Source organism: Sparus aurata, chromosome 3, assembly GCF_900880675.1.
Source record: "Sparus aurata chromosome 3, fSpaAur1.1, whole genome shotgun sequence".
NCBI lineage: Eukaryota > Metazoa > Chordata > Actinopteri > Spariformes > Sparidae > Sparus > Sparus aurata.
Window position 1 is genome coordinate 3072530 of NC_044189.1, and position 23075 is coordinate 3095604.

The following is a 23075-nucleotide window of genomic DNA, read 5'->3' on the forward strand; positions in this document are numbered from 1 at the left end:
GCATTGAGATACAACTGTGAGTAAACAAGCCATTTATGTACATGTACCATTGTATCACTGAGTTTGGCAGCAGCTTGGGCTTTGGTTTGTGCATAGACATATATTACTGTATCATCAGGATACATCTGAACCTCACATCCAGTGCAGACTGATGGCAGGTCATTTATATAAAGGCTGAACAGAATAGGGCCCAAGACAGATCCCTGGGGGACACCCAGTTCGTTCCTCAGGGGTGGTGACGTTTCACCACTAACCCTTAAACACTGAACTGTATTTCACAGATATGATCTCATTGAGTCAATAACACTGGTTGAGAAATTAAAATAAGACATTTTGTAAAAGAGTATTTGATGACTGACAGTGTTGAAAGCCTTTTTAAGATCTATCTCCAACTATGCCTCCTTTGTCCATTTTTGATTTGATGTTTTCCCCAAAGAAACAATTTGCTGTCTCAGTGGAGTAATTGGCTCTGAGGGCAAACTGCATGGGGTGCAGTGTAAAAGGACTACTGTTAAGATGCTCAGTCAATTGCTCAGTCACACATTTTTCAGAGATCTTTCAGAGACGTGACTGGTAAAATAATAATCAGCCTATAGTTATTCATATCAGTTGTGTCCCCTGACTTATAAACTGGCACAACAATTTGTCTTGTGTTCTTTTTTATGATCATAGCTGACATTTAAATATTCTTCATTGAACATAATTTCATTTATTTAAGATGATATCAGTCATGATTTGAGGATAACAGCTTTTTTTGGGCCAACCTTGATCAGGATTGTTTCTGATGCTGCTCTGTGTCTTTATGTTGTCTTGAATTAAAAAAAAAAGTTCTAATCTGATGTGATACAGTATCAAGCTGAGGTCAAAGGTTAGAACTTATGTTAACTGTACTAGTTTGGCTCCTCCTGTTTATATCGCAAATCAAATAACAGCATGGGATTGTAATTGAATACATATGGAAGGTGAGATACTGTAACGGTAAAATATGTAGTGTGTGTGTTTGTCCTCAGTGAAGTGTATCAGTCTCTGCAGTAGCTTCCAGCTGCAGCAGTCAGTTCAGTTTCTGTTCAGTCTGACTGAGGGAGGTTTTTGTACGACGGTTTTTCACTGTGTGAACGAATGCTGACTGTTGATGTTATGTTTACTCTGACAGTAGTAAACTGCTGCATCTTCAGCCTGAACTCCACTGATGGTCAGAGTGAAGGCAGAGTTTGATCCACTGCCTGTAAAACGACCTGGAATCCCTGATGCTCGAGTGCTAGCCCCGTAAATGAGAAGTTTAGGAGTTTCTCCATCTCTCTGTTGGTACCAGGATAAAAGGTGTTTGCTGCTCCAATATTGAACATCCCGACTGGTCCTACAGTTGATGGTGGCGGAGCCTCCCAGAGCAGAGCTCACTGCTCCAGGCTGAGTCACTGTGATCTGACCTCTGGACTCTGAGGACACAGAGACAAAAACATAAAGCAGCGTCATGGTTTTGTGGGCTTCATTTCAGAGGGACGGATGTTGATAGAGGAGAGGAGTTTGATTCTCTGGACTTTACCTGTGAAGCAGCAGCAGAGGAGAGTCCAGATGAGGACGCAGATCAAAGTCATGTTTTTGATGAGGAGGATTTCTGTGTCTTCTGTTGTCATGAAGGACAGCTGTCAGTCATCCAGTGTTCAACTCTCAGGACTATAAACTCTCCCAGAGCACTGGAGCATGGTGCTGCTGATGCAAAGTGGCTCTCTATGGAAATGCTCTGACTGACTCCAACAGGGACTTGGATTACTCTCATCATGCTGGTTATCAATGGAACAATCACTGTATCAGATTATTGATTAGGAATGTGTCAGAGCTCATCTGTATGTGTCTTTGGTTTGACAGTGATGGTCAGCTTTTCAGAGCATTTTGTGAAATCCACGTAGTTAACTGCCACACAACTCAACGTCATTGTTGACAGAATTATTGGAAATTGCTTGTGTATTTAAATCATAATCTACAATGAACACATGTTTCTAATAATTAGTTACAATTAGCAGGGGTTACTAAAAAGGTTTTATTTTGAAATGTTTTATTTCAATTCGCTTGACATTCCACAATAAAAACATTAAATACATATTCATACATTTAGAGTTTGTGTTTAACACTTAAACCATTATAATCAGCCACTATAACATAAACTGGGTAAACTGGGAACGTGTTTGTTGAGTGTGTTTGTGTCAAAGTCAGAGAGCCGTGTCTCTCTACAGTCAGAGGTTTTTGTACGGCGGCTCAATGAGTTTGTATCACTGTGGTACACGTTCGGTGGAGGAACCAGACTGGATGTTAACTGTAAGTACATTTGACTCCTTTAATAACACAAATGTTGTATATTTTCTATGTGAACTTCATGGCTGTAGACCCTATAGTAAAACTGTACCTGATATTTGAAATGTGATATATTCAGAATAATTCTTGAAGGCTTCACAGTGTCATTAACTAGACTGAAGTCCACTCCTCTCAATCTTTATCCTTGACTTTCAAGATTCTGATCAATTTTGAGTAGAAAATGACTCAACATTACTCTGAATGAAGAAAATATGTTTCAAAGGTTAAGTTGAAATATTCGGACTCAATAATTCTGTCAATAACATTTGGTTCAGTGTTTAATGTGCATGTGTATTACACCATGTTTCACCCAGATAAACTATTTTAAAGTCAGTCCATAATTTTTTTCATGAGTTTTAAAAAGTAGTTGAGTATTTAACAGAATGAATCTGAATGTTTCAGTAATGAAGCCTGACTGTTCAGTGATGATTTCTGCTGACATGAAGAGAACAAACACATTTGATCATTTATGAGGTTTTGGCTCGAGACAAGAAATATTTAAGAGAGTTAAAACACTAAAAGTCTCACAATCTTCATCGTGTGTTTCACCATGAACCTCTGAATGTTAAGTTTGTTAATTATAAAGTACGGACTAGATTTACAGCGTGCCAGTTTGAACTTTTTATCTTTAGTACTGAAACCTGTCTGTCGTCATGGTTCAGCAGTGATGCCTGTCTGTTGCCATGGTTACTGAGCTCAGAGAGGGAAGTGAAACATTCAAGATCAGTTTCATCCAATCTGAGGAAGACTAACAGAACTAGAAGCTCCTCTGCTGCAGCCAACAGGATGGAGTTTAGTTGAGCTCATATAAACTTTATGAATCTCTCTCTCTGCAGTGGGTCGAGTCGTCCCCACCCTGACGGTGCTGCCCCCCTCCAGTGAGGAGCTGCAGCAGGGGAAGGCCACGCTCATGTGTCTGGCCAACAAGGGCTTCCCCTCAGACTGGAGTCTGTCCTGGAAGGTGGACGGCAGCAGCAGCAGCAGCAGCAGCAGCAGCAGCAGCTGGGAGCAGAGCAGGAGCCCCGGGGTGCTGGAGAAGGACGGCCGCTACAGCTGGAGCAGCACCCTGAGGCTCCCTGCAGACCAGTGGAGGAAGGTGGGCTCTGTGACCTGTGAGGCCACCCAGGGCTCCCAGACTCCAGTCTCAGAGACACTGAGGAGAGACCAGTGTTCCCAGTCCTGACCTGACTCACTGGGACTCTGCTGCTGGTTTTACTCTCATACTGCTCTCAGCTCTCTCTCTGTTCTCTCTTTCTCTCAACATGTTTCAACATTAATGTGTTCTTGCTTCTGTTTCAACATTTTACAACAATAAAGATTTCATTACCTTTATTATAAATGTGACGTGTCTTTGACCTTCTTTTTCAACATATATGATATATGAGGAACATTTGTCTGATTAATGCACACAGTCACTCAAATAGCAGTCAGTTATTTTACTTTTGAATGTGACGTTGACATTGTTTGAGATGAAGATACCATTTTGTCTTTTGTCCTTCTTTACAAGCATAGCTGACATTTACATTTTCTTCACTGAACATAACTTCATTTATCTGAGATAATATCAGTTATGATTTGAGGATAACAGCTTTTTTGGGCCGACCATGATCAGGATTGTTTCTGATGCTGCTCTGTGTTTTCATGTTGTCTTGAATGAAGAAATGTTCTACAAATGTGATACAGCATCAAGCTGAGGTCAAAGATCAGAAGGTTTTATTAACTGTCCTTGTTTGGCTCCTCCTGATTATATGGCAAATCAAATAAGAGCATGGCATTATAATTGGATATAAATGCAAGGTGAGACATTGTTTGTGTGTGTGAGTGTGTGTGTGTGTGTGTGTGTGTGTGTGTGTGTGTGTGTCCTCAGTGAAGTGTATCAGTCTCTGCAGTAGCTTCCAGCTGCAGCAGTCAGTTCGGTTTCTGTTCAGTCTGACTGAGGGAGGTTTTTGTACGACGGTTTTTCACTGTGTGAACACAGCTTGGCTGTTAATGTCATGCCGACTCTGACAGTAGTAAACTGCTGCGTCTTCAGCCTGAACTCCACTGATGGTCAGAGTGAAGGCAGAGTTTGATCCACTGCCTGTAAAACGACCTGGAATCCCTGATGCTCGACTGCTAGCATAGTAAATAAGACGTTTATGGATTTCTCCATCTCTCTGTTGGTACCAGGCTAACAGGTGGTATGGGCTGCTATAATAAACACTCTGACTGGTCCTACAGTTGATGGTGACGGAGCCTCCCAGAGCAGAGCTCACTGCTCCAGGCTGAGTCACTGTGATCTGACCTCTGGACTCTGAGGACACAGAGACAAAAACATAAAGCAGCGTCATGGTTTTGTGGGCTTCATTTCAGAGGGACGGATGTTGATAGAGGAGAGGAGTTTGATTCTCTGGACTTTACCTGTGAAGCAGCAGCAGAGGAGAGTCCAGATGAGGACGCAGATCAAAGTCATGTTTTTGATGAGGAGGATTTCTGTGTCTTCTGTTGTCATGAAGGACAGCTGTCAGTCATCCAGTGTTCAACTCTCAGGACTATAAACTCTCCCAGAGCACTGGAGCATGGTGCTGCTGATGCAAAGTGGCTCTCTATGGAAATGCTCTGACTGACTCCAACAGGGACTTGGATTACTCCCATCATGCTGTTTATCAATGGATCAATCACTTGATCAGATCATTGATCAGCAGCATGTCATTGTTGATTTCTTTGTGAATTTGGGTTTTTAACATAAATACGTCAGAGGAACAAAATGCAATCTTTAACTTTTTATCTTTAGTACTGAAACTTGTCTGTCGTCATGGTTCAGCAGTGATGCCTGTCTGTTGCCATGGTTACTGAGCTCAGAGAGGGAAGTGAAACATTCAAGATCAGTTTCATCCAATCTGAGGAAGACCAACAGAACTAGAAGCTCCTCTGCTGCAGCCAACAGGATGGAGTTTAGTTGAGCCCATATAAACTTTATTAATCTCTCTCTCTGCAGTGGGTCGAGTTGTTTTACTGGTTACTTTTACTGCTTTTACTCTTTCTATCTGCAACTCTGTGTCTTTCTGTCTCACTCACTGTTACTGTCATCACACCTATTTAACATTATTCAACTTCAGATATTGAAATTCTCATTGTTGCAGAATCAGGTGCTTTAAAAGCTGTAATACAATTAATATATTTGTTCTTTGAATAAAATATTTCATCATGGATGTGTGTTTATACCAACAAAGGATCCCTTATTCTATATTTTCACATGTTCAGGATTATAACTCATATCAGGGTGAAATTTTCTTGTCACTGGTGATATGTACATTAAAACTCTCTGGGATTACTTCAGGCATTGACACAGTTATCCTCTAACTTGTTCAGTGTCATCTGACAGTGTCTAATTTCAGCAGTAAAATCATAAAGCAAATATAAACAAGTTGAGAATTTAACTAAATCATTTTTCAAATGTAGTTGACAGGAATCTAAAATATTCGATAGAGTTTTAATAATTTGAAAGAAAATGTAGTCTATCATCAGCATACAATGATATACTGTTCTTAAAGACTTTAGACATGGTTTTCATCATGTCGTACCATGAAGTTACATCACTATTCAGTGATAAATTACATGGTGTCACGCTAGTATTGCGATGCTATCAGTTTTACATTGTCATTTCTAAAAGAGCACTATATAACTTATGCTGAAAACAATGTATCTGGTTTGCTGTTTTGGTTCCAGGAAACAGACATCAGCACTGAGATGATCACGTTCTTTAGGGCAGGCCTGCACTGGCACAACATCTTATGTGCACAGTTGTAATAAAATTAAGAATAATCAACTGAAAAATGTTGTAAATGTTCTTTTGTTAAATCTGAAGCTTGCCTGGAAACAATAGAAGGACAAACAGTGTGATCCAAGTTAACGAGGATATTTAACCTCAGCAGCTGCAGAATCGGTCAAAACTGTAAATCTTAAATAAAGGCTTCACATGTACAAGCTGAAGACCTCTCACTTTGTGGTGTTTCATTCAATGAATGTAATTAATTATGTGTCATGTTTCAGATACTGACGTTGTCCATTCTGTCTGTCCTCAGAATCACACCTGTCAGTACTTTCTCAAAAGTACACAGAGATTTGTTTCAACAACATAAGAAAACACTGGATCTGCAGGATAAACTCTGCAGGGCAGCTATAAACCAGTGTGGACACAGAGGTGAGATAAAGCTTTGCTCTCACTACTGGGAGCTGTGTGCCTTTTTTTCTATTTCAATTTATATGGTTTTAACTATTCACTGTTGAGAAATTAGCGATTTTAAATTATTAACCATAATATTAATTTGCTATGGGCAGTACTTATGAGCTACTCCTCAAGTCTTTGTTGAGGTGAAGGCATGTTGTTTGCTGCAGGAAGCCTAGAAAACCATATTTTTATCATTCGGATTCAACGTATTTATCACATTGGAAAAACAGTACAAACTAAATTATCCATGAGCACATGACCAGAAACTGTTACAATGATTAGTTTTTTCAAAGAATACTTTGAATTAACTTGTATTTACACTATGATTCAGACTGGCCAACAGGGGGAGCTGCAGCCCACACAGCCAGCTACAGAAGTCAGTTCAGATTCTGTTCAGTCTGACTGAGGGAGGTTTTTGTACAATGACGAGAGACAAAAACATAAAGCAGGAGCTGGGGTTGGGCTGGGTTTCTGACAGATACACTGTATGTGTCTCATGTATGAAATGTGCCATTGGTTGAAGACTCACATGTTTTTACAAATGTCCACAAAGTAAAATGAATCCTATAAACTATAAAGTGTGAAGAGAATTTATTGCATTTGAAGGATTTTATGAGCATATGATATCATCATGGTATCATTATCAGCAGGGTCATTTTAACATACATCACAAGTGATGTGCTTTTCTATGAACACAAGCCCATTAAAGACGTAGTGTGATGAGCTTTGTTCAAACTGAAATCTCTGACTAAAATATAAATTGTATGTAGTTCAGATTTGATCAGAAATGCTTTAAAAATGATGTTTAAAGACTTGCTATGTGTTTTATTTGGGATGAATTTCAAACCTCCTCTAGACTGATGCAGTGGATTCAGATCACTGTGTACAGGCTGTGAGACTGGCTGCTAATTAATGAGGGGAAGCAGTTTGGGACATTCTCCTCTCAGCCAATCAGGGTGTGAAGACGGCCTTTTGTGAAGGCTTGAGAGAGGTGGAGAATGGCATACAGGTCAGTCTGATTCTGTCATCATGTCTTAAACCTCTGAAGTGTCTCTGTTACTGTGCAGCTGTTCATTCAGATCAGCTTCTTTTGAAAAGTTGGATCACCGTGTGAATCAGTTGCTTTAATCCTGTTGACAGTAGTAAACTCCAGTGATGGTCAGAATGAAGTTGGTCCCAGACTGACTCCCACTGAAACCACCTGAGACTCCAGACTGACGGGATCGAGCTTCATAAATAAGGAGTTTAGGAGCTTCTCAGCTTTCTGAAGATACAACTGCAAGTGTTAACCAACACCTGAACTGACTTTTCATCTGATGAAGACAGTCTGTCCTGGAGCAACAGACTGAGCTCCAGGAGACTGAGTCAGGAAGTCTTGTCCTGATGAATCTGCAAAACGTGCTAAAGTCTTGTATAGATCAAGACTTTTGTCATTAGTTGTCCCAGGTTGGCCTTTCCCAAATATTTAGTAAATGAGATATGAATGTGGAAAATATGTGGAGTGTGTGTGTGTGTGTGTGTCCTCAGAGAAGTGTATCAGTCTCTGCAGTAGCTTCCAGCTGCAGCAGTCAGTTCAGTTTCTGTTCAGTCTGACTGAGGGAGGTTTTTGTACGACGGTTTTTCACTGTGTGAACACATCTTGACTGTTGATGCTGTGATAACTCTGACAGTAGTAAACTGCTGCATCTTCAGCCTGAACTCCACTGATGGTCAGAGTGAAGGCAGAGTTTGATCCACTGCCTGTAAAACGATCTGGAATCCCTGATGCTCGAGTGCTAGCAGCGTAAATGATAAGTTTAGGAGTTTCTCCATCTCTCTGTTGGTACCAGGCTAAATAGTGGTAGCTGCTCCAAGTATAAACATCCTGACTGGTCCTACAGTTGATGGTGACGGAGCCTCCCAGAGCAGAGCTCACTGCTCCAGGCTGAGTCACTGTGATCTGACCTCTGGACTCTGAGGACACAGAGACAAAAACATAAAGCAGCGTCATGGTTTTGTGGGCTTCATTTCAGAGGGACGGATGTTGATAGAGGAGAGGAGTTTGATTCTCTGGACTTTACCTGTGAAGCAGCAGCAGAGGAGAGTCCAGATGAGGACGCAGATCAAAGTCATGTTTTTGATGAGGAGGATTTCTGTGTCTTCTGTTGTCATGAAGGACAGCTGTCAGTCATCCAGTGTTCAACTCTCAGGACTATAAACTCTCCCAGAGCACTGGAGCATGGTGCTGCTGATGCAAAGTGGCTCTCTATGGAAATGCTTCAGTTATGTCAACCTGGACCCTCCCCATGAGTTTTGTCTGATACATCCAACAAACAACTTACATGTGGGAGGTATTCAGAGTAACAAATTCAAATTCAAAGAGGTCAGGAACATCTTAATTACTAACTCATCTCACCTTAGAAATTCTCGGCTGACTCTTCCTCCACGGCATTGGAGGTGTAGACTTCCACCCAGTGGAAATGCTCACGGAGTAGAAGCGCTTGGCCTGAGGAGAGGAGGAGGAAGATAGAAGCGACAAGGAATCCAGGGGCTCAGGGCCTGACAGAGGGAGAGGTGGTAGGTGGGCATCACCCGGGACAGTGGTTGTCTCAGCTGTGAGGTCAGAGTGACGGAGCTTGATACACTCCTGCAGGAGAGGATGGAAAAGTTGTTGCAGATCTCAAATCTCTTGCCAATGGAACTCCTACCTGAAGTTTTGGGCATGTGTGCAGATCCAGAAAACATAGAAGTTTTTATCAGTTACAGTTGGACAGATTTCTTTGTCTCAAGTCCATGTAGTAACATTTTGGCCAATGGGCAACTAACTCAGCTGAAGAGTATCATGTCATCTTTAAAAGCATTGGTTTAATCCCTCACCGCTTAATGTTCTCATTACATTAGTCTTTTCTTCTGGATTCTGTGATTATAGTCACACGTCTTTTGGATTGGCCGCATATTTATCAGTTCTCAGAGGCACTTTTCCAAATTAAAACATTGTCATAGTACTAGGGTCTACTTGTGCCAGGAGAAAGTGTTTCCGGTAAAGTCTATGTGGCGCGGCTAAGGCTCTCTATGTGAATTTTGGGTTGCTCAACAACGCCACTTTGGGAATTACACCCAAGGAATTATTTTACAGCTATAAAAAACATAGGTTCGTTCCACTCAACAGGCAAGACATGTGGTTCACAGTTTACAAAAATACTTCACTGATAAAATGTATATATATTTTGACAAAAATTGCCATTCATACCAAATAATGAAAATGGAGCCTAATCAGGGGCTGAGGCCTACTGGTGGGGGAAGAGCTAGTGAAGGGGAAGGGGACTCAACAAAAATAACTTAGAGAAAAAGGGTTCACCCAGACACGCGTGGCAGTCACACACTGTGGTATCACCAAAATCCAAGGGAGCACAGCACACAAGGAGGAGGGACACCACCACCCACGTCACAGCACCACCACCAGCCTGCAGCCACTGAGAAGGAGAAAAAAAAGGTTATAATGGAAATAATTAACCCAAAATGTACAACAAATTATACAACAAAAAGCAAGGAACAGTTCACAAAATAAGCTAAACACAATTGCCAAAACAAAACAATTTACTTAATCCAAACAATAAGAAAGTAAAGAAAGCAAAACAAACAATCCAAAAATAAGGGATTAACTCCTCACAACCATTCGGTTAAAATAAAAGAAATGAAGAGGTTAAAAATGTGGTGTCGGCAGTCCACCATGCAAACGACTGTAGCCAAAAAAACAGATAACAGCAGCGCCACCAAGCAGCACAAAGCCAAAGAAAGAGGCAACAATGAACAAGTCCGACGCAGCAGGGGACAAGATCGTGTATTTAGCAGCAGAGACCACGTCGTGTATCAAAGCAGTAGAAACAAAACAGCAGCAGTCCCAATCAGCTGATCGTGGAGTCACGTGATTCGCCACCTGTGGATTTCGGCCAGCTGATGAGCATTCCCTAACAATAAACATAAAATACACTTACCACCGCCCGAGAGAACCAGGCATCAAACGGAGTACAGAGCACTCGGTCGCTGCTCTGCAGTGAAAACACATAGACTTTAAGCATGAGGACACCGAGCAATACGTGAATGAAGCAGCAGCAGCAGCGCGGAGCATTACCTGCACGGGCAAACACCTCTGTCCCGGAAGTGACGCGTCACTAGGAGCACAAGAAGGAGGGCCCTACTTATGTACTGCCGCCCTGGTGGTCAGCTGTGCAAGACAGCCCTATTTCTATGCTGCTACATCTAGAAGAGCGTCATATGTTGATTTTCCTCAACTAACATACTTGCAAAAGGTACCTACTACTACTGTCACAGTGGCCCAGCCATTCTTTACCTCAACTCAAGGGATGAGGAATATGGCTGTAATTCTAAAATAGCAACTAGGTCTTGATTTACTTTGACTACACGAGTAACAGGCTTTTAAGCATGGGCCTGTTTTTCTAAATTCCTCTGTATAAGAAGGGTATGTTCTAAAACCTTGCAGACTGTTTGCAATCAACTCTCCTTTGCTTGATGATGCATGTAAGAATCAGCACTTCCATCCTAGATATAGCTATAAATAGGTTGAAAGTCTGGTGAGTAATCCAGAACTAGAATGTTTTGATATAAATGTATCATATTGTTCATTTTTTTTTCTTATTTAGGTCACTGCTGACTGTTTGCCATTGCTGTCTACAGCTTTTAAATTTTAAATCTCAACTTGGCCATTGTTGTCCTCAAGCTATTCCTGACTATGATATTCAGGTCACAGATCATAGCAGACCATTATATATTAATACACACTGCCTGGCCAAAAAAAAAGGCAGCACCAAAAAAAAAAAAAGGTCACTCACACTGATATTTTGTTGGACCGCCTTTAGCTTTGATTACGGCACACATTCGCTGTAGCATTGTTTCAATATGCTTCTGCAATGTCACAGGAATTATTTCCGACCAGTGTTGCATTAATTTTTCACCAAAATCTTATTGATGATGGAAGAGTCACACCACTGCGCAAAGCCTTCTCCAGCACACTCCAAAGATTATCAATGGGGTAAAGGTCTGGACTCTGTATTGGCCAATCCATGTGTGAAAATGTTGTCTCACGCTCACTGAACCACTCTCACAATTAGAGCCTGATGAACCCTGTCATGTTCATCTTGGAATTTGCCTGTGCAATCAGGGAAGAAAATATCCATTGATGGAATAACTTGGTCATTCAGTATATTCAGGTAGTCAGCTGACCTCATTTTTTGGGCACATGATGTTGCTGAACCTAGACCTGACCAACTGCAGCAACCCCAGATCATAACACTGCCTCCACAGGCTGGTACAGTAGGCACTAGGCATGATGGGTGCATCACTTCATCACTTTTTTTCTGATTCGCCTCACTGATCAGTGGTTTTCTTAAGGCTACACAGCTGTTCGGTCCTAATTCCTTGAGTTCCCTTTGCATTGTGCGTGTGGAAATGCTCTTACTTTCACTATTAAACATAGGCCTGAGTTCTACTGTTGTTTTTAACCAAAAGTTTAAGTGATGTAATGCTTCGGACAGTTCTTAACCCAATTTTGGTAGTTTCTGCAATCTCCTTAGATGTTTTCTCTGCTTGATGCATGCCAATGATTTGACCCTTCTCAAACAGACTAACATCTGTTCCACAACCATGGGATGTGTCTTTCGACATGGTTGTTTAAGAAATGAGAAGCTACTCATTGCATCAGTTGGGGTTAAATAACTTGTTGCCAGCTGAAAGATAATCGCCCATGCAGTAATGATCCAATAGGGGGCTCTTACCTATTATCTGACCTACCTAAGCCAGGTGGCGACTGTTTTTTTGGCCAGGCAGTGTATTTTAAGTCTTTAAATACAAAGCAAGGCATTTCTCTCCTCTAGTCTCTGATGGTGGGGTTATTCATGTCACTGCTGACCGTTCACCATTGCTGGTTAAAGCCTATTGGTGGAAAAAAACATTTATGGTACACTGTTGGTTATATTTTCTTTTCTGGTTCATTTTCTTATTTTACGTCAATCTCTAATAAAAATGTCAATTGAGGCTTTTTAAATTTCCCTTGATAGTTAGGCAGTTTATTTGATGTCTCATAACAGATTTTGTCTCATAACAGATTGTGACATTTAGATAACCATTGGTTGTTTCATTCCTGCTTGGTCAGTGAGCTTCTTTGGTGGAAATATTTGGCTGCTGTCTTTGGAGGGCTTGCCACATTCATTTTGAGGAGGAATTATCTTGTTTCTGCTCAAGGCGGACGTTCCACAACTACAAAATCTCTCTTACTTTAATCAAGAATAATAATCAAATATAATTTGTTCATCTGTGAACAAGTTTCATGAAGATTCATCTTGAATCTGTAATAACATATCTTTACTCAGTGCACCTGTCTTAACGTGATGTGACTTTACGTATGCAGCCATGGTTGATAATGAAGGTTTGTAAAGCAGATCTGTGTCATAATGTTTTTCTTTTTTTAATGAATATAGTTAAAATAAATGTGTTCCAGTATGAAACTGAAATCAAAGGTCATGACCAAGACATCTCTCATTAAGTAGCCAAGGTTGGGTACTATTGAGGATTAGGCAGAAAGTGTTTTCATTTCTAGAAAAAATGTTCTAGAATTTTTTTGCCACTTGTTTTGAATCATGTTCTTTAGTGGTAAGAGTAAAGATAGAATCTCTTAGAATCTTGTTAAAGTAACCAAGGTGGCAAAGTGCTAGCAAGATGTTTGTGAACTGTAATGTTCCCACTTTTCAGACAATACTTAGGAATTTTATCTATAAATGTATGCGTCGGCTGATTGAGTCAAAGAATTGGATTATAATGTCTTTGATTGACCCAAAGTGAGAAAAGATATTCCTCCAGCTTTTAGGAAATATTGGAACCATCATTTGTATGTTTTTTTAACCGTTGAAGACACAAGTCTATCTATGAGTAATCTTATGTCTGTCTGTATATTGTGTGTGTCTTTTATATCTGGACCTCGAGTCTGTCAATAAAGATGATAATTTTGTCTTGTGTTCTTTTTCATGCGGACATTTAAATGTTCTTCACTGAACATAATTTTGTTTATTTAAGATAATCTCAGTTATAATTAACATTAATTAGCTTATTTTGGGCCAACAATGATCAGGATTGTTTATGGTCCTGCTCTGTGTCTTCATGTTGTCTTGATGTGATACAGTATCAAGCTGAGGTCATAGGTCAGAAGTTTTTTCATAAGCTGTCCTTGTTTGGCTCGTGATTATATGGCAACTCATGTAAGAGCATGGGATTATATTTGGATATAAATGGAAGTTGAGAAGTGTGACGGTGTGTGTGTGTGTGTGTGTTTGTGTGTGTGTGTGTGTGTGTGTGTGTGTGTCCTCAGTGAAGTGTGTCAGTCTCTGCAGTAACTTCCAGCTGCAGCAGTCAGTTCAGTTTCTGTTCAGTCTAACTGAGGGAGGTTTTTGTACAACGGTTTTTCACTGTGTGAACACAAGGTCACTGCCGGGCCAGTGAAAACTCTGACAGTAGTAAACTGCTGCATCTTCAGCCTGAACTCCACTGATGGTCAGAGTGAAGGCAGAGTTTGATCCACTGCCTGTAAAACGACCTGGAATCCCTGATACTCGATTGCTAGCATAGTAAATGATAAGTTTAGGAGTTTCTCCATCTCTCTGTTGGTACCAGAAAAGGTCCACTCCATCATTTACCCTCTGACTTGTCCTGCAGTTGATGGTGACGGAGCCTCCCAGAGCCGAGCTCACTGCTCCAGGCTGAGTCACTGTGATCTGACCTCTGGACTCTGAGGACACAGAGACAAAAACATAAAGCAGCGTCATGGTTTTGTGGGCTTCATTTCAGAGGGACGGATGTTGATAGAGGAGAGGAGTTTGATTCTCTGGACTTTACCTGTGAAGCAGCAGCAGAGGAGAGTCCAGATGAGGACGCAGATCAAAGTCATGTTTTTGATGAGGAGGATTTCTGTGTCTTCTGTTGTCATGAAGGACAGCTGTCAGTCATCCAGTGTTCAACTCTCAGGACTATAAACTCTCCCAGAGCACTGGAGCATGGTGCTGCGTATGCAAAGTGGCTCTCTATGGAAATGCTTCAGTTATGTCAACCTGGACCCTCCCCATGAGTTTTGTCTGATACGTCCAAGAATAAACTTACAGGTGGGTGGTATTCAGAGAAACAAGTTAATATTCAAAGAAGTCAGGAACATCTTAATCACTAACTCTTCATCTCACCTTGGAAACTCTAGCCTGACTCTTACTCCACGGCATTGGAGGTGTAGACTTCCAAATGTTCCATGGAGTAGGAGCGCTTGGCCTGAGGAGAGGACAAGGAAGATAGAAAAGAGAGGGAATGCAGGGGCTCAGGGTCTGGTGGAGGGAGAGGTTGGAGGTGGGCATCGCCTGTGACGATGGGCGTCTCAGCGGTGACATCAGAGTGACAGAGCTTGATGCAAGAGAACGGAAAAGTTGTTGAGGTTCTCTGAGCTCTTGCTGATTAAGCTCCTAGCAGAAGTTTTGGACATGTGGGCAGATCTAGAAAACATAGAAGTCTTTATCAGTTAGAGTTGGACAGATGTCTTTGTCTCAAGTCCATGTACTAACATTTCAGTGAAAACTGGGTAACTCCCTCTACAGAAGAGGTTCATGTGATATGGTTGAAAGCGTTGCGAAAGTTTATCTCCTCACCACTAAATGTTCACATCAGTCTTCTCTTCTGGCTTCATTGTTTGTGGACACATGTTCTTGCATATCTCAACAGGCTGCATATTCATCACTTTTCCAAGGTGCTTTTTCCAAACTGAAATTAACTCAAGAGATTAGGAACAACGCTGTAATCCTATAACAGCACCTGGGTCTTGATTTTGTAGTTTCTGGGCTGTCTTCATCAAAGGTGTCGGCGTGTATTATGTTGATAAAAGAATTCTGCAGAGGCCAGGCTGAGTGGAATAACCCGAACCCTGCAATCTTTATTGAAACAGATTTCAAGCCGGCGTCCGAACAAAGTGCAGCCGCATGTCTGGGTTCTCAAATCTCTTGCAAAAGCAATGCCAAAATGCTTCGCCCTCTGCCCTATCAGAAGTCCTATCGAGCCTTTGATCTTAGGAGATCTACCAGTTACCACCCCTCTGTCTTTTTTGTGCAAGCCTCTTTTAGAGTCTATTTTCCATACCCGCCTACTTCTCCTAATTGGTCACTTTGGTGGATTAAAGGTTCATCTGTCCAATGGAAGAAAAGAAGGATGGGTCTGCCTGACACCCCCTATGAAATAACTCTTGTGTGTGTTACTTAACTTTGCTGATGTCAGCTAAAGTGGACAGGATGGTCTCTCTATACTTACATGACAATGTATAGTTGAGTCAGTTCCGAAAGTCTGGTGTGGGCCCTTTCCTGTAGCTTATCTCTGATGCCCACCTCAGAGCTGATCAACGCTCCTGGTCATGGAGAACTTTGCACTTTAGCATTCCCACTCTTGTCTACAGGGGAGCATCTAGTTCTGTCCCATCCTGTATTCTCACTATACACTATTGTCTTAGAGCCCAGGGTGTGCAAGAAACACATAGGCACTACAATTTACCTCAACTACAAAGGTAACAGGCTTTTAGAGATGGGCTGGTATTTCTACATTCTAATGTCCAATGAGGGTATTTCCTTGTATCTAGCATGAATCCTCTTGTTTTTAAACTACTCCTTTTTGTTTGGTAAGTTCTTTTACATTGTGATAGGTGTAGAAGAATCTGCACTTCTGTATCAGTTATACTCAATGAAATAGGTCTATGAAAATGAGATGAGTAATCCAAACGTACAAAGTGTAGATCAGCATTCATCATATGGTTACATTTATTGCTCTTCAGGTCGCAGCTGATCATTAGCTGCTGTTGGCTAAACCGATATATCACAAGCAGGACACTGCTGTCCAAGCTTTATTGAGGATACTGCTGACCATTAGCCATGTGTGGAATAAGCCTTCACATCAGAAGCAGGGCAGAGAATCATTAATGGTAGACAGTTAGTTCTCGTTGTGTGCCATGCTTCCTTATAAATTCTCTCTCAAAATATAAACTTTGTGTGTTTAACCGGGTCCTGTTTCATTTGTTTCATGGTGAGAAGCTGTGATGGAGGAATTAACTGGATTTCTTCTTCAGTTTGTCACTGAAGTTGTTCTGATGCAAGTTTATTGGTGCTTGGAGCATCAATGTATGACATTATGAATCTGCTTGATAAAACGGTGTGTGTGTGTGTGTGTGTGTGTGTGTGTGTGTGTGTGTGTGTGTGTCCTCAGTGAAGTGTATCAGTCTCTGCAGTAGCTTCCAGCTGCAGCAGTCAGTTCAGTTTCTGTTCAGTCTGACTGAGGGAGGTTTTTGTACGACGGTTTTTCACTGTGTGAACACACCCTTACTGTTGATTTCATGAACACTGTGACAGTAGTAAACTGCTGCATCTTCAGCCTGAACTCCACTGATGTCAGAGTGAAGGCAGAGTTTGATCCACTGCCTGTAAAACGACCTGGATTACCTGATGCTCTTCTATGAGCATCAAAGATGAGAAGTTTAGGAGTTTCTCCATCTCTCTGTTGGTACCAGGCTAAATAGTGGTAGCTATTATAAACATAAACATCCCGACTGGTCCTACAGTTGATGGTGACGGAGCCTCCCAGAGCAGAGCTCACTGCTCCAGGCTGAGTCACTGTGATCTGACCTCTGGACTCTGAGGACACAGAGACAAAAACATAAAGCAGCGTCATGGTTTTGTGGGCTTCATTTCAGAGGGACGGATGTTGATAGAGGAGAGGAGTTTGATTCTCTGGACTTTACCTGTGAAGCAGCAGCAGAGGAGAGTCCAGATGAGGACGCAGATCAAAGTCATGTTTTTGATGAGGAGGATTTCTGTGTCTTCTGTTGTCATGAAGGACAGCTGTCAGTCATCCAGTGTTCAACTCTCAGGACTATAAACTCTCCCAGAGCACTGGAGCATGGTGCTGCTGATGCAAAGTGGCTCTCTATGGAAATAATTCACTTATGTCAACCTGGACCCTCCCTATGAGTTCTGTATGATACATCCTTGAATAAACTTACAGGTGGTATTCAACGAAAGAAGTTAAAATTCTTCAACTCACATTGAAAGAGGAAAGCATTTGTGTCCATTTTTAACTTTTCGATCTCTTCAAGGATAGGCTTTACTTAACATTCATTAACATTCAACTGCCTTAAGCCGCTTGTTATCATTGGCATTTACATTTAAGGCATTTAGCAGATGCTTTTGTGCAAAGTGACTTTAATAAGTACATTTGTCACAAGAGAGAAACCACGACATATCACCATTGATGAAGTAAAAAGAAATATAGAATAAATTGTCAAGCCCTCATCTCGTATTGTAACTGCTATTTGTCAAAGATTCTTTAAGAGTCAGAGTGGAGAGGAGGATTTGGTGGTTGACTGTGTCAAACGCAGAGGATAAGTCGAGGAGAATGAGGAAGGATGAACGGGACGAGGCTCTGGCGGCAGCGAGTGACTCAGTCACCGTGAATAGGACCGTCTCAGTGGAGTGAGTGGTCCTGAAGCCTGACTGATTAGATTCAAAGAGGTCATTTTCAGAAAGATAGGTCGACAGTTGGTTGTAGGCGGCACATTCCAGGGTTTTAGAGAAGAATGAAAGAAGTGATACAGGTCTGTAGTTTCGGATGTCAGCTGAGTCTAGGGTGGGTTTCTTTAGGAGTGGCTTTACTGTGGCTGTCTTGAAAGGAGCTGGAATAAGGCCTGAAGTGAGGAAGGAGTTGATCAGAGAGGTGGGGAATGGCAGGATGTTGCGACAGATGTCTTGGAGAAGGGAGGAGGGAATCGGGTCAAGGAAAACGCGCTGGCACGGTTCGACATCACTAGTGTGTGAACATCTTCAGAGGAGAGAGGGCTGAAGCAGGTAAGGCCAACGGAGGAGACAGTCAGGGAAGGTGCTTTCTGAATGGGCATAGGAGTAAATGAGGAATGGATGTCTTTTACTTTCTTGGAAAAGTAAGTTGCAACGTCATCAGAGTGAGGGAGGAAGGAGGGGAGGGTTGAAGGAGTAAGGAGAGAAGAGAATAAGGAGAATGGTTTCCTGGGGAAGTCTGTACTTCCTTACCTCAAACGGGATGAGGAAGATTGCTGTTATTCTAAGATAGATATACAGTATATATATATCTATCACGAAGATATTCAGGTCCGGGGCGTCGTTTAGCTCAGTGGGTAGAGCAGGCGTCCCATGTACAGAGGCTTTGTCCTCGCAGCAGTGGACTCGGGTTCGACTCCCGGCCCTGGTCCCTTTGCTGCATGTCACTCCCCCTCTCTCTCACCGTGTTTCCTGTCAAAGTCTTCAGCTGTTCTATCAATCAAGCTAAAAGGCCAAAAAAATATACTTAAAAAAAAAAAGAAGAAGATATTCAGGTGCCAGCTGACCGTTAAATAAAAGTCTTTAAATCTCAAATTGGCCATTTCTGTCCTCTAGCTATTGATTTTGAAGTTATTCAGAAGACTGCTGAACATTTACTATTGCTGACTAAAACCTGTTAGTTAAAAATTTAAAGTTTTTGGTGTCATACTTTGTTTTATCTCATAGCAGATTATGGCATTTCTGTTAAAATATTCATGGCTCGTTTCATTCCTGCTTGGTTAGTGAGTCTGCCTGGGTGAAACAGGAGCCCTTTTTAAACAGCCTCTCCGCATTATCTCTAGAGCGGTGGTTCGGCTATTCCCCGCCGATGGTGATTCACACAGAGCGAAGCATCTCCGCCTTCATATGTGTAATTCACACAGAAAGCCGGCGCTGCGGCTCCTAAAGAGGCGTGGCGGTACACGTCATGTTGATGACGTCGGTGTTTCCCAGGTGTTCCCCTGTTTATCCAAACCCGCGGATAGTTTATAATCATATGGATGCTGTTATAATGTGTAGTGATTGAGATCCTGACCCACCAAACATCTTGAAAAGTGACGGAGTTAAGTTTTTTGCGCTAAATTACATAATTACACATAATCACCATCAGTAAACAGGATGCTGTCTGACTCTGTCACTCGCGGGGACGAAGGCTGTTTTCTGGGAGAAAGTTCACATAAGTCTCGGTCCGGAGGGCTGACGGTCACGGTGATTTCTTTTCATCACAAACAGTGAGTTAAAGTTTTTTGCCGGTGACAGACGCTGTTTTTCGGGCAGAAATGTGACGAAGAGTTGGTAGGACAGACAGGAGGACAGACAGGAGGACAGATGCTTCTCCACGTACAGCTGTGGTATTTGTTTTCCTCATATAAGTTGCCAAAGACAGTTACAGTTACTACGTTACTGTTGTTCGGTCCTGTAACGTTGCTTTGTGGGACATTTCTCTGTATTTAGTTGAGTGAAGGACCTGTGCAGTTATCAGACTGTCAGACCGACACGCGCCTCCGGCTTATTTGTTCAGACTGGGACGGCTCACCAATAATGCGGCCCTGATACTACCTCCAGAGGCGGATCAGCGCCGGAGCGAAATTTCCCCCCCTCCACATCTGAAACTTTCACACAGAGGCGGGTGCGGAGAATTGGCGCAGGATCCCCGCATGCAAACGGCAGTGTGAAAGAGGCTACTGCCTGTGATTTTCGGGATGTCTGGCCCTCTTATTTTGTGGAGGAATTATCTGCTGCTGCTCAGGACAGATGTTCATTTATTACAAAATCTCAATGCAGACTTGATGAACCAAATACTTTTTGTCAAGACTTACTCAGAACATATCATCTGTTAATCTGTTCAGGCTTCAGTCTCCATCCATTCATCTGTAGGATACTATGGTATGCGGTCCTGACATGGGCAGCACCATAAATATATGATGTAGAAGACACTGCTCACACACTACTTTGATATATACATGATTATTATTCACTAGCAATTAATATTACACTCGTTAAAGGGGGCACCACCTCCGTGTTTAGTTATTGGAATAATCCGGAGGACATTATTCCAAACACCTAACTGTACCAGTTGGCTTGGACAGTTAGAGTCCATTCAAAATCAATTTATTCAATATCAATCTATATTCAGTCTCAATATTCTGAAGTAGTGAATTCTTTGCACGTATCCATCGGTTCTCCACATTAAAATTAAGTTCCAGACAAAGACAAACGATTATATGTTTATTGACTAAATAATTTGGGTAAAATAAAAGACATGACAATTTTAGACGAACAACAGATAACAGAAAATGTAAAGACTGTAATAAGGAAAGTAATAAAGTCGTGTGACCGGCGGTAGATGGTAAAGTTAAAGGGTCGGGTTTTTATATATTAAATATTACGGGAGTAATCTTTTAATACTAACGAGACCCTACCTCAACTTTCTTAAGTTCATAGGATAGAGGTTAGAACTTTAGACAGAAGTCAGAACCTGAGACAGAAGTCAGAACTTTAGACACCACTCATTCTCACGTGTGTGGATCCAGCTGCATGAAGACGTTCAGCCTGTTTTGTCTGGGCGTCTTGAGGCACAGAAGCTTGGTCTCTTTGAGATTTCTGGGTTGGACCACGGCACGGCGCGTCGGTCCAGTAGCCAGAGGGAAGGCCGATACTCTGTTGAGGAACTCTTGGTCCGAAGGCCCAGCGGGTTTTCCGCCTTGGGAGCGCTGGGGGCAGAGTCGGTCTCGGCTGGGAGCACACAAAGTTTCTTTCGTTGGACTCTTTGCAAGGCTTGCAACGTTCTTCATCAGATGATCACAGTCTTGAAAAAGACTTTTCTTGATGGTTTCAAATAGTGTTACTCAAGTTCTGATTCTGAAATTAATTCAACTTCTTCTGGATCAGGCGGTGATACTCTAACAGTATAAAATCAAAAAGAAAAGAATTTGTCCTATTAAAAACTTGAATAAAAGTGAATACTTAAAGTAGGGATTCAATTCGCTTGTCTTAGCTTGTTGCAAAAATAAAAGTAAAGATTACTTTAAAAATAAAAATAAAATAAAAATGAAAAACAAAGAAGAGAAGAAAGAAGAAGAGGGAGAAGAAGCAGGGGGAGAAGAGGACAGGGGGAGAGCCTGTCCGCAGAAGAAGAGAGAGAAGAAGAGAAGAGGAATGAGAGAGCGTGAGAGCAGGGGAGAGTGTCTGTTTTTATGGCCTGCAGCAGGGGCCGGCTGACAGTGTCACACCTCCTGTGATCTGAGTTGAGGCTCCCAAAAGTTAATCTAACTATACTATTTGTATTTAACATCTCGAAATCGTGTTTTAACCTTCCCAAAACTTCACCATCTTAAAAGTCGAATGTTTGCCTTCGTGAAAAGATGCAACATGATAATGATCATTTGTCATTCAAAAGAATTATAACCTGATTAAAACATGAAGCACTTAAGTATACAACATATGACAATAAAGTATACAATACACAGTAGAACCAAGGACTTATACATATTCCTTGTAGTTCTATCTTTAACAAAACATATCAGACATTTAACTGGTAAATAATACAAGTATTGCACAAGGAATGATGATCTTCAAATCTCTCCTCCATCGACAAAGGGGAGGGTGTTTCTGTTGACCTCAAACTTATTGAGTAATAAACTTCATTTGGGCTTCACAAGAACATAAGAAAGATCTGTCGAATGACGTTCTTACTCTATTTCGGGATCCGTTAAATTTAAGAAATTGAGATGTAGTTTATTTGTTATTTAGGACTTTTGGGTGAGAACAGTAGACTGAAAGGGGGGACTGGTATGTCAGACCCAGGAACAACAACGGTCGTAAATAACAGTTGTACATGTTAGGAGAAGAACACACAGATTAGGTTTCCCATTAAGCCTTCCCCCACTGGAGAATGTTCCAGAGGGAGAGACACGTAGATTAGAAAAACATCTTAAATCACCACATCTATGTTAGAAACCAGTCCTTCTTCCTTTTGGTGTGACCAAAGAAAACTCTATCGGGTTTGACCCTGTTTGACCTGAGGAACAGGGGTTCATCTTCTTTGGAGGAAGAGGAACAGACCAGATGTGCTTTAGTCGTTGTAAATTACAAAGAAGATCTCTGGTGATCTGTTTATTGCAAGAAAAACAACATCTTCCCACTCTGTGGAGAGGAGAGGAATTTGCAAGGCCAGGATATGGGGCTTTCAGTCCCAAATGCTGGAAAAAGGAGTTGATTTGGGTTAAAGGTAATCATGGCCAAAATGAGACCACTTTAAGATGCAGAGACAACGGCTTGTGTTCCTACACATCCATCCATCCATTGTCAACCGCTGATCCATAGTCGGCAGCCCGACTCTCCGATCAATTTAAGAAAAGACAGTCTTCAGTCTGTAAAAACATATTATCTTTGCCCAATTCACCTGTCTCTACTGATTGAAAGTATCTGAAATGTGATTTGATGAATGCACACATTTGGTGGATCAAGAGTGTCAGTAATAATACTGTGTGTGTGTGTGTGTGTGTGTGTGTGTGTGTGTGTTTGTCCTCAGTGAAGTGTATCAGTCTCTGCAGTAGCTTCCAGCTGCAGCAGTCACTTCAGTTTCTGTTCAGTCTGACTGAGGGAGGTTTTTGTACGACGGTTTT

General features: G+C 41.7%; 1 pseudogene and 1 gene segment (V, D, J or C); one reads left to right on the forward strand and one right to left on the reverse strand.

Annotated features, from left to right (window-relative positions):
• Positions 1-933: 933 nt before the first annotated feature.
• Positions 934-3517, forward strand: LOC115579277 (Ig kappa-b4 chain C region-like; the record flags this gene model as incomplete). The annotated part of the segment is given in 3 exon segments: positions 934-941; positions 2261-2313; positions 3186-3517. Coding segments are annotated over 3 exon segments (393 nt in total), but the record flags the coding sequence as incomplete, so codon positions are not given.
• Positions 3518-8945: 5428 nt separating this feature from the next.
• On the reverse strand, positions 8946-17409 carry LOC115579278 (immunoglobulin lambda-1 light chain-like; annotated as a pseudogene).
• Positions 17410-23075: the final 5666 nt, after the last annotated feature.